Source organism: Mchenga conophoros, linkage group LG14 (genome assembly GCF_057382185.1).
Source record: "Mchenga conophoros isolate Kocher_MC1m ecotype Shallow Benthic linkage group LG14, M_conophoros_male_GT1.1, whole genome shotgun sequence".
NCBI classification, from domain to species: Eukaryota; Metazoa; Chordata; class Actinopteri; order Cichliformes; family Cichlidae; genus Mchenga; species Mchenga conophoros.
Window position 1 is genome coordinate 31373588 of NC_140539.1, and position 11988 is coordinate 31385575.

At 39.2% G+C, this 11988-nt stretch overlaps 1 protein-coding gene across 1 annotated transcript; it reads left to right on the top strand.

Moving 5' to 3' along the window:
* Positions 1–281: 281 nt before the first annotated feature.
* wdr95 (WD40 repeat domain 95) lies at positions 282–10440 on the top strand. Its single transcript, XM_085245145.1, has 10 exons — positions 282–309; positions 395–440; positions 821–880; positions 6496–6658; positions 6737–6832; positions 6932–6990; positions 7704–7836; positions 7938–7977; positions 8754–8842; positions 9583–10440. Exons 2-10 carry the CDS (start codon positions 402–404, stop codon positions 9798–9800), a joined length of 897 nt encoding a protein of 298 aa, XP_085101271.1. The 5' UTR covers positions 282–309; positions 395–401; the 3' UTR covers positions 9801–10440.
* The last annotated feature ends 1548 nt before the right edge of the window (positions 10441–11988 follow it).

Below are 11988 nucleotides of genomic sequence, written 5' to 3' on the forward strand. Positions count from 1 at the left end.
TAAGCCACTACCTTATCATACTTATATTACATTGCCATAAGATGCCATTCTCACATCGTATGTTCTCGAGTCTGCAGACTCGTCACTGGTGGAAGAGATGGATCTTTAAAGATCTGGAACTTCAACAATGGTCTATGCCTGAAGACATTAAAGAAAGGCATGGGTTTCTTTTTTCTTTTTCTCTCTCAGAAAGTTTGAAACATTAAATTATCTGATCATTGAAAAGTTACTTTGAATTTTTTTTCTCCCTGTAGATGGTGAATGTCGTGAGGTGTGTGACTGCATCTTTCTCCAAGTCCACAGGAATTTGTGAGTAATGATGTGATATTTGGAAGTGTTTTTGGCTTAGAATAAATTTGAATCCATGCTGAGCTTGTGCAATTTATGTTTGAAGCTATGTGATGTCAGTGGGAAGGGACCGGAAGATTGACATTTACCCAGTGAGTACAAAAGAAATGAACGAATTCAAGGTATTATCTGTCAGTTGTATTTCAGAAATCCCCATCCAATTATTTCTTCTTTCCTCCATCCTTCCATCATGTTGCATCCTATTTGGATTTGTTTACACTGTTATTACCAGCTAACCTCCTTTCTGAAATAGAAAATAAAGACGGTTCATATCACATATGCCCTTCTTAAAATTGTTTTATAAAACCAGACAAATGAAGGAGAAAAAATGATGCACATTTTTAATCCCATGTCTAATGACATGTTTTATCCTTAAAGGATGTTTTAAAGATGAAGGAAAAAAAGGTATTGCTAATATAAAAAATTCAAAATGCCTCCCTGTTTTTCTGATTAAGCGTCTGTACTTTGTCAGGACATACCTGAGGATCTTCATCATGTCCAGAGGCCACAGGCTTCATGGCAGGATGATCTGGTAATTACGAACACTACTACAAATATTCTTTTGACAACAACAAGTCTAACAACAGAAGCTCAAGTTAAAAACATTTTTAAAAAAGTGTTTAGTGCCCTCTGAGTGAGCTTGTGTTCCTTTGTGACATGTATTTTAGGTGAAGCTGATGTCAGCCAAAGCACAGGCTTTTGTACTAAATTGAAAAAAGGGCAAAGTGAGTCTAGTGGAACACATTAAAAAACTAGAGTTGTAGTCTATCTAGCTGAATCACAGATTATTATTATTGTGTTAGATTATCATTGTGAAGTCAGTGTGTTGTTTTAAATATACATTGGAGATTATACATCAATGCACATGATCATAGCATGGAACATAATCTTATAATAACTGTTATAACCTGGTTGTATACAAAACATTGAATCACATTGACCATTAAAATGCTTTTCATACAACAATTGTAATGCATTCTCATAATGTGCCAGTGTAAATTCTTGGACTACCACAGCATTTTGCTGGTCATACGTTTGTGTGAAATTTTAAATGCGGAAAATTGACACAGTGTGGCATTGCTATATTTAAGGAAAAGAAAATAGCTACACCTACCTCTTGTATTTCTAGACAAGCTGAAGCCTGCATCTGATTTTTCAGTACCTACTTAGGTTTGTCTGTGTAATCAGAATGCTACACAACCCACCGTGGTGCATTTTATCCTTCCTGTCACAGAACAAATCATCTTTGTACATTATTTAGTAGGGGCTGCCGGGCCAGTCCTGACCATGCTTTGCCTCAGTCACTGTTGCACCTACAAACACTGAAAATAAAGCTTCCCTACTGCCCCTGTGTTCATATTATACAGACATATAAAGAATACTATAGTCTTATGAAAGTCCAAAGAATAATTTTTGCTGACTGGCTGAAAAGCTCAGAGGGAAAGATGGGTAACAAAGCTTCCCTGATCTCTGCCCTGCTGCGTAGCATTGCCTGCAGACAGATTTTAAACTCAAGCAGTGAAATATCCCTTCCCGCCTCACTCTCCTCTCCTCAGTTTTCCACCTTTACTCCTCTCATAAAATTGTCCTCATAAATGTCTGACAATACTTAATTATGCTGGCATTTTTCTAATTTTATTCCATACACATCAGCGTCCGCACATCACTTCTTTGGGTCTTAGTTCCAGTGCAGCTGAACTCTAACCTGTCACCTATACTTGTATTTCATGGCACGCTCTGTTCCACACAATCTGAGATTCTGCTGAAATGATGTTTCTCTCACTGATTTAGTCCAGAATGCAGACCTTGAACACCAATATTACAGTGTCTTATAAGGTTTCTTATTATTTTGTGTATACATAAAATTATATCAAGAGTTTTATTAAAGAAAAAACACTTGTTATTGCAATACCACTAAAATGTAATCTTTTCTTAATGAAAAATCAGAAAAGATGTGTTCTTTTACCACCTTCTAGTGTATTAATAAACAAGGACTCTATGTTCTTATATAATGGCATTTGGAGACATATATGTAGTTATAAAATTCCGAAGTATGTTTTGTTCTATTATAAGACACAAAAGGAAAGCTCAACATAATCTCTTTTGATTGACCATCATATTTGGATATGATGAGACAACAAATTATGCTGCTTTGGACACTAAACATTTAATCGCCTCCGCAGACCAATCCTGACTTCATTACCAGGTAAAACTGCCAAGTGCTCAGATTTCTTTCCATTTTTTTTGAAAGTGACTAGTGCTCTCAAAGCTGCGTAATCAACCCCCTCAAATATCAGCTCATAAATTACAGTTTTTGTTTCATCTGATCTCACCTGACTAATTTGGTGGAGTTATCTCTGACAGCGGGACACAGTTCTGCATACATGAGCTGCAGGAGAAAAACTGATTCTCATTAATGCCGTATGATTCATTGGATGAAGCAAGTCCCATGCCCTTCCATCTCTTTCATTATGCCTCATGGTTCCTTTCACCCTCAAAGACGCCCATTAACAGAGCAGAAAGGCTACATTACAGTGGCCAAGAAGAAAAGTGACCCCTTTGATTATCTACAGCGGGCTCTCTTGAAATTGTTTTTCATTAATGGCCTGGAGGAGGAAGATCAATGGGTTGTTTTATATGTACTGCTCTCCTCCCCATTACCCACTGAGCCTCCAGTTCAGTGTGAATTTTTCAGTTCCTCCAGATGGTCAGTGTTGTGTTGCATCTCATTAAACTTTAAAAACATGACCTAGTTCCGCTAAATATTTCACTTTGGCACGGAATATAATCCAAGTTCAAAATGCCATCTGCTTTTCCCGGTTAGTGGTGTATACAGTTACACATTGGCAGCATCACTCCAAGCAAAATCCTCCTGTTGAGTGCAGTGAGAAATAGGCACATGAAGAACGAGATGAATCACTTTGTATCAGTGTGTGAAGTACAGCAGCAGGACTAATGTTTGGCTTGTCTGCTTGCTCAGGGGTTTGACATCAAATGAGTTGCTAATCCATGTGTGACATATTTGGCTTGAATATTTTAGGCAAAATCAAGACTTCAGTGAAAGCTCTTTGACATTCATATTAGGCCTGAAATAACTCAAAATATTCTCCATCCTGATTCCTCCCAGCTCTTTAATCCTTTGATTTTTCATTTCCTGTAAATTATTGCTTAACAGAAGTTGACCTTTCTGGCATTTACGTATTCCATGAGGTGCACAAACTTCTTGATCATTTCTAAGCTGATAAGATTCAGGAATTGTTTTGGCAATATTTACAAAGTATTCACAATAACGCAGAGTTAAATGAGAAGACTGATATATTGTTCAAATTGAGCTAGTTGTGTAATTTGTTTCCTTTTTTCTTTCTTTTTTTAATATATGAAAGAACTGAGAAATGACATAAGTTAATCAAGCTAGCTCTTAGAGGTCCCGTATATGATTTGTATCAGTGTATATAGTACATGTGTAGGATTCATTGTTTAGTAAATGTGTTTAGTAATAAAAAATCAAGTGAAAAAAGGTTGGTTTCCAAAAGAAATAGTACTTATTCAGAAACATGTGCATGTATTCAAATTGTTATGTATTTAAGTAGTTATAAGCCGTTACTGTAATGTAGATAATGAAATACAATGAAATAACATATGTGTATGTGTATATAATCCCCATTAATAGTTCCATATCTATCTATCTATCTATCTATCTATCTATCTATCTATCTATCTATCTATCTATCTATCTATCTATCTATCTATCTGTCTGTCTGTCTGTCTGTCTGTCTGTCTGTCTGTCTGTGTGTGTGTGTGTGTGTGTGTGTGTGTGTGTGTGTGTGTGTGTGTGTGTGTGTGTGTGTGTGTGTGTGTGTGTGTGTGTGTATGTTATCAATCCCAAAAAAAATAGAACATTGTTTTACTGATCGAACATAGTGTTGCAATCACTTTGACCTTCCGTTCAGTCTATTGCCCTTAAATGAAGTGTCAGAGGTGAAATGTGACATGATATTTTAAATTTTTATATAGTACTTGTTATATATGTTAACAATACCCCCCACGCACCCACCCCCATAAATATTAGATTAGATTAGATTAGATAGAACTTTATTAATCCCTCGGGTGGGTTCCTCTGGGAAATTCGATTTCCAAAAAAGCACAGCACCGACAGAAGTTACAGAGTTATACACACACACATATATATAAATACAGAGACAATATAAATAAAATATACGAAGGGGATAAATAGAATAAATAGGAATAAAAATAAAAATACAAGTGAATTGCACATTTCAAGTATTGAGGTCTATTGCACCGTTGACTATTTACAAAAGTATTGCACAAAAGGTATTGCACAGTGAGGTGAAGAGGCACTACAGCTTAGTTGTTGCCCCCTCCTTTGTCCTCCTGTTTCCCCTCCCTCTCCCCTCCAGAGAGGAGTTAAACAGTCTGATGGCGTGTGGGACAAAGGAGTTTTTAAGTCTGTTAGTTCTTGTCTTTGGGAGAAGCAACCTGTCACTGAACAGACTCTTCTGGTTGTTAATGGCCGTGTGCAGAGGATGCCTGGCATTGTCCATAATGTCCATCAGTTTCTTTAATGTCCTTTTCTCTGCCACTGTCACCAGAGTGTCCAGCTTCATGCCGACCACAGAGCTAGCCCTCCTGATCAGTTTCTCCAGCCTGGATGAGTCCTTCTTTGCTGTGCTGCTCCCCCAGCACACCACAGCATAGAAAAGTACTCCAGCAACCACCGACTGGTAAAACATCCTCAGGAGCTTCCTGCAGATGTTAAAAGACCTCAGCCTCCTGAGGAAGTACAGTCGGCTTTGGGCTTTTTTATACAGGTGCTCTGTGTTGCATGACCAGTCCAGTTTATTGTCCACCCACAGCCCGAGGTACTTGTACTTGTTGACCACCTCCACCTCCTCCCCCTCTATCTGAACCGGCAGTGGACCTGCTCTAGACCTCCCGAAGTCCACAACCAGTTCCTTAGTCTTTGAGGTGTTGAGTTGCAGGTGGTTTGTGTGACTCCATGCGACAAAGTTCCCCACCAGACTTCTGTACTCCTCTTCCTGATCATCCCAGATACACCCCATGATGGCTGTGTCGTCTGCAAACTTCTGAATGTGGCATAATTCAGAGTTGTAGCAGAAGTCAGAGGTGTACAGGGTGAAGAGAAGAGGGGACAGCACAGTTCCCTGTGGTGCTCCTGTGCTGCTGACCACTGTGTCAGACGTGATGTCCTTCAGCCTGACGTACTGTGGTCTGTCGGTGAGGTAGTCGGAGATCCAAGCCACCAGGCAGGGGTCCACCTCCATCCTGTTCAGTTTTTCCTGAAGCATACAGGGCCGGATGGCATTAAAGGCACTGGAAAAGTCAAGAAACAGGATCCTGACCGTGCCTTTTCCCCCATCCAGGTGTGAGTGGGCTCTGTGTAGGAGGTACAGGATGGCATCCTCCACTCCGACACCCGCCTTGTATGCAAACTGTAGTGGGTCCTGGGCATGTTGTACCTGTGGTCGGAGGAGGTTGAGGAAGAGCCGCTCTAGAGTCTTCATAAGATGTGACGTCAGTGCCACCGGTCGGAAGTCATTCAGCTCATTGGGCCGGTTCTTTTTGGGGACCGGGACGATGCAGGATGTCTTCCATAGGGCGGGCACTCTCCCCAGTCGCAGACTGAGGTTGAAGACTCGTTGTAGCGGCTCCCCAAGTTCAGCAGCACACGCCTTTAGCATCCTAGGACACACCTTGTCTGGGCCTGCTGCCTTTCTGGGGCGAAGCTTCCTCAGTTGTCTCCTGACCTGATCCACTGTGACACTGGGAGATGTTTGGGAAGAGGGGAGGGGGGGAGATGTCTTGCTGCTGAGAGAGGGATTGGAGGAGGGGGGTGTCATGGTGTCAGGAAGGGGGGAAGCGAGGGAGGTAGGAGAGTGGGGATTGGACTCTGTAGTGAAGGTGAGGGTGGGGGGGTTGTGGGCTGGTCAAACCTGTTGAAGAAGTTGTATATATATATATATATATAACCATAAGCTATGCATTTTACCTTGTGTAAAGATGGATAATTACTCTGAATCACTCAGACTGAACTGCAGTTTTGGGTTTAGGATTAACAAATTAATCTTTTTGCAATTGTACCAAGACTAACAGTTTGCCTCTCTACAGAAAAATGGCCATAAGGATGACATCCTTTGTATGGCACAGTGTCCCCCATCTTTTGTGGCCACTGGCAGCTCTGATGGCGAGATTATAGTGTGGAACGTGGATTCTGGACGTATACAGTGTCGGTTTGTTAGTCCCATTGTAGCTGAACAGCAAGATGTTAAAGGTGATTTTGGAGCTTCAAAGTGAAATTTAATGTGATCAAATCACTGCATTTGCCTCACATTTTCCCTCTCTCAATTAGGTCTGGATACGAGTGTTCCAAGCATAGTTTTCCTGAAGGATTCCTATTTAAAAGAGCTTTCCTCAACTACAGCTCTCCTGTCATCTGGGGCCGAAGGTCAGTGCTATAAACAGGTCTAATAAGCAAGACTGCACTTGTGCAACCTTACAGTGTCCTCCATTATAATGTTAATTATATATTTTTCTCTTCTTAAAGGCTGTGTAAATCTCTGGAATGTGCTCGGCAGAGGAAAGTTTGTTAGCAGCTTCAAAGCTGTAAGATCTTTTACTCTGCAATGTTTTCCTGTTTCCCTTTTGGCAATCAAGGAATACTTATTTTCTTTCTCTTATCGTTAAAACAGCTGAATAAAAATCAAGATAATATATAGTCTGCATGTTCTTTGCTTAGCTCTAGATTTTAAGAAACTCCCAGGTACATTCCTTGCAGCTAAGTAATGCAAAGCAGGGCCTCTTGCTTTGGGAGGTGGGTGAACATGAGGACATCCAAGCAGTTCTCCAACCTCCTCAAAGCTGAAATAAAATGCAATGTGTGCCTAAGCAATTCTGCTAAAGTCAGCCCAAATAACACAAGAAGCAGCACAAAAATATTAACACAAATGACCTGAAAAAATCTTCCGAATCAAAAGAGTTGTTGGCTTCACCTGTGTTTATTAACCAACCATCAATGGGTCGCATACTTGCAATTTTTTGTTAACAGTCAACACAGCTTTTATTCTATTATGTATATGTTATATTATTTGAAGAGGAACGTTATTCAGTGAAATGTAGGCTATTAAGTCCCTCGGTGGGGAAGGTAACATTTGGTCACGACGGAGGAGATAACTGTTATTGTTTGATTTTGTTCCTTTTCTTCTGTTCATTTGAGCTGAAGAGATCCATTATCAAATAATGAATTTGAATAATCAGGGATCGATTTGTACAGAAGTATTAAGTAAATTCCAATTTTTATTTTCATCTGCACTTTTCAGTCCAAATTTCAACAAAAGATAACAAAACTGGCCAAAGCAGAGAAGGATGTTCTGCTGTACATGGCTGACAGAATTGGTTACATCTATGTCTACAGCATGGAAAAGCTAGACCCTGAGAAGAAATCACTAAGAGGTTAGTATATTATTTTTTCTTTGATTTCTTCTTTTGTTTGGCAAATGGTGAAATTTAGATATTGTCTTTATCAGGACACTTTTTTTCCTTTATTCCTTTAGCTGAAACCTTTTGGCGTGCCCACACCAACACAGTTACTGGGTATGTAAAATACAGAAATAGAGCATAGCATTAATTCAGGTGGGTCACAAAATCAAGCTCAGTCTCAAGCCAGGCAGCTGACATCAGTGCCAGCCCACACGAACCACTCTCCTAGGATCCAATTCACACATTTCATATAGGACATGGTATTTAAGATGTTTTAGTCTGCTTTACTGTGTATCTGCAAACTGCTTTGCAACCCACCTCCAGGCCAGCTCCTCTTTTCATGCTGTGTCTGACTTAATCAGTGTCATATGTGTTATCACTGGTGCCTGCTCTCTTTGCTCAGAGGTCTTGCTGCTGCTCTCCCCAGCTCTGGCTTTATATGTATCCATTTGAAAGTGTAGGAAGGCACAGAAAAGAGCCATGCCATGAAATATAAATTACTACAGTTGGAAATGCCATCCCTTTTTTGACTATAGTGGACCTGACTGAATTAGACTCTTTGTGTGTTTAACTTTTAGTTAGTTGCATGCTTAAAATTCCTCATGGGTACATCCTTAGTGAATCCACTCATTCTCAGTCTGAGGTGTCAGCAGCAGCTGCAGCAGCAGCAGCAACAGAAACAGCTTACCGGTAACTTCCTGCTGCTGCAGTACATAAACAAAGTATAGAAGAGACTGCATGTGGGAAGGGCTTAAACGTACAATCAGTATAGGTGAGAAGCTGCCCACGATGCATCTGCCATCTTACGTACCAACAGGGTAGATGATTTAGTGTGTTCCTCCAGAAATGCCTTCTCCCATTTCATCTCATGTCTCTTTATTCTGCTCCAGCCTGCACATTGTTGACAATGATCAAGTGGTGCTTACCTCATCCACTGACTACACGGTGCGTCTTTGGAGTACACAAGGAGAATTCATAGGTAGGTGACATTTTGCACATGTCAATCCTCCTGTTCTAGACTTTATTAAACAAAACAGCATTAATGTTAATGAATTCAGTGTGAGAGACATGGCTCTACTGACCAACTGGAGGGGCCGGGGGTCAATTCTTTCTGTATTATGTATATGTTCTCTCAGCTTCAAATACCCATTAGGTATAATTTAAACTAGTAATTAAACAAGCAGTACCTGCTGTTTGGTTTCGTGCTGGTTTGTGTGGCAGCAACTGGAGCAGAAGAGCTGTAACAGTTTGGCTAGAATTGTAATTGCTTCTTTCCAAACCAGAAGAGGATGTTTAAACAAACCAGCTGGAAAACAGTAAAGTGGGAGCCTTCTGAAGCTGGAGTCCTTAGGAAAATGTGTTTGATATCAAGTTTTCATCACAGAGACATATAAATATCCTTTTAAAACTCAATTTGAGCCACCACTTTGAGCCAGATGCATTTCAATAAAGTTTCATCCACTGACTGAATTGCACAGAAAACTGAAAGCAAAATTCAAAAAATAATTTCCCTTTTTTTTGTTATTTACAAGACAGCAAACCTCTTAGGTCTGCTGCCCAGTTGGATAGCGCTGCAGAAAAATGACTTTAAATGGATTCAGACATTGTGACATTTTAAGAAGCCGTAGTTTTGGCCATGTCACTTGTGTTCAGCACCACGCTGTGCAAACTGGTAAAATATCAAAAATCAAAACTGATCATTTAGTTCCCTCCCCACAGGCACCTTTGGGCAGGCTGAGAGCTGGAGCATTCACATTTCTTCATCTTGGATTCATCCTGGTGTCCCCTTTGAGGTTCTGACTGATCCACTGAGTATGCCAGATCATGAAATTTTGAATGTAAAAACAGGTCTATCTCATGCAATCAATCCCGACATGACTGAGGAGGATAGAGGGGAACTAAAGGTGAACTGCATTATTTCACAAAAACTTACCTGAGCTGTGCAAGATACAGTATCCGCCTTTTTCACTTCCCCTGCAAAAAGAAGAAGAAAAAAGATGCAAATTTTGCTGAAAGGAATAGAAGGCTGGGTGTTACAGAGTTATAACTATTCTTATGGCAAAGACTACTGTACATATGCAATGCAAGTCTTAACTCAGTCTAAGCTGAAAAAAGTGGGAGATTTAAATTTAGAGCAAGTGTGTCTTCTTTTGCATTTCAGACTTTGCGATGAAATTGTCAGGCATACTAACAAGCTATCGAACCACTCCGCTCTGAAATGCTTTGATGCTGTGGCGCCACCACACACCAGTGAACCACCTCACCTCTCCCTCGCTTCTATTGATCCTATCATAAGCAGCACTGATGAACTGAGTCAACTGAAAAAAAAAATGAAACTGTATTGGCCAGTATTGGGAAACTGGGTCATTGCAGCATCCAATACTTTTAAAGACAGAACATGGAAAATACAGTAGAATGAAATAATATCAAACAATTAGGCCTCATGTAATCATATACAGTTGACTCTCTCATCAGGAAAATCAAACCAAGTTCATTAAACCAACAAAGACAGCACGAGTTCACCCAAAAGGAGATTTATAAAATTTATGGAAGATGTGAAGCTGTTCATATTCAGGAGGACGCTAGGTCACCTGCTGTTACAAAAATTAGTTCTGCTCTCATTTCTATTTTGAAACACTTTTGATCTCATCGCTGACATAAAGCAAAGTAAGCAAGAAAAGTAGGAAGGAACACTGCTGAATTTTGACACTCATGACTTTAAACTGTTAAGATGACATTTTCTTCCGTGTCACTGAGTAAACTAATTTAGCTATTGATTTTTTCAAAAAATACCTTTGTGTTGAACAAACAGAAAAAGAAACATGCTAAATTTTATTTTTATAGCCTAGTCGAATATTAAGACAGCAAACCTCTTAGAAGGTCTGCTGCCCAAAGGATGATTATTTTTCAAATCTCTGTACTTTATAATTAGTATCTAAATTCATAAGAACAGATCCCACACACTCCTGTATTTTTCTGAGAGAAGTGACAAAGCAACAGGGAATGATCACCTGACATTTCTCTTTACAACATCTCATAGCTCATACTTTTAGGTACAACCTAAAACGTTACTGTTTTCACTTCCACTGTTTTTACTCTTACATCATGAATCAGTTACTCAGAGTCACCAAAATATAATTGGCTAGTAAATATTTAAATGTACGAGAGTATGCGAAAACATGAATTCATTAATATTATTCTTTATTCCTTTTGTTGTTTGGTTGAAAATTTGACATTATTGGGGAAAAACACAAATTTATAGGAAAAAAATGTGGTTTCAATGAGCAGAACTCTGGTTTGCACAATTTAATGAGATTTTTAACCAAAATATATGTATATGTATATGCAGATTTATATGTGCATTATTCATGATTTTTTTTTTTTTTTTTTATCAGACTAACATACAGTACTGTGCAAAAGTCTTGATCCACCCCTTATTTTTTATATTTTGGTTCCAAGAAGTCAGACTTTTGTAATTTTTTTAAAGTGGCCTTTAAAAAATAATAATAGTAATTCTCCAGGCTTTCCAAAGGTCGTTAAAAGACAGCACTGACTTATGAATCATTCAAGCATTAAAAAGTCACCCAGTGCAAGGGAAGAACCAGTGCCATAGCAAAGAACCAATTTTAATTGTATTTTAGGTGTTTAGTTAGCTGCCTGTCACAAAAACAAATAATTTGTTTATGTTTTGAATGTAGAAAACAATTACACACTACTGTGCAAAAGTTTTAGGCAGGCGAGAAAAATGCTGTAAACAAAGAATGCTTCCAAAAATGGAAATGTTAATCAGTTATTTTCATTAATCAGCAAAGTGCACTAAATTAACAAAAGACAAATCTAAATCAAATCAATATGTGGTGTGACCAAACAGCATCAATTCTTCTAGGTACACTTGCACACAGTTTTTGAAGGAATTCGGCTCGTAGATTGTTCCAAACATCCCGGAGAACTGATCACAGATCTTCTGTGGATGAAGGCTTCCTTGCATCCTTCTCTCTTCATGTAATCCCAGACACAATCAATGATGTTGAGATCTGGGCTCTGTGGGGGCCATACCTGAAGTTAGTTCTTATATTTATATATATATATATATATGGAGGTCAAGAAAGAGGTACTACAATGAGT

Bases quoted from the DNA above. Each gene is read 5' to 3' on its own strand.
- wdr95 (XM_085245145.1), top strand. From the start codon at position 402: ATGTCAGTGGGAAGGGACCGGAAGATTGACATTTACCCA. The intron at 6,659-6,736 runs GTGATTTTGGAG...TCTCTCAATTAG, and splicing joins TGAACAGCAAGATGTTAAAG to GTCTGGATACGAGTGTTCCA. The intron at 8,843-9,582 runs GTAGGTGACATT...CCCTCCCCACAG, and splicing joins TACACAAGGAGAATTCATAG to GCACCTTTGGGCAGGCTGAG.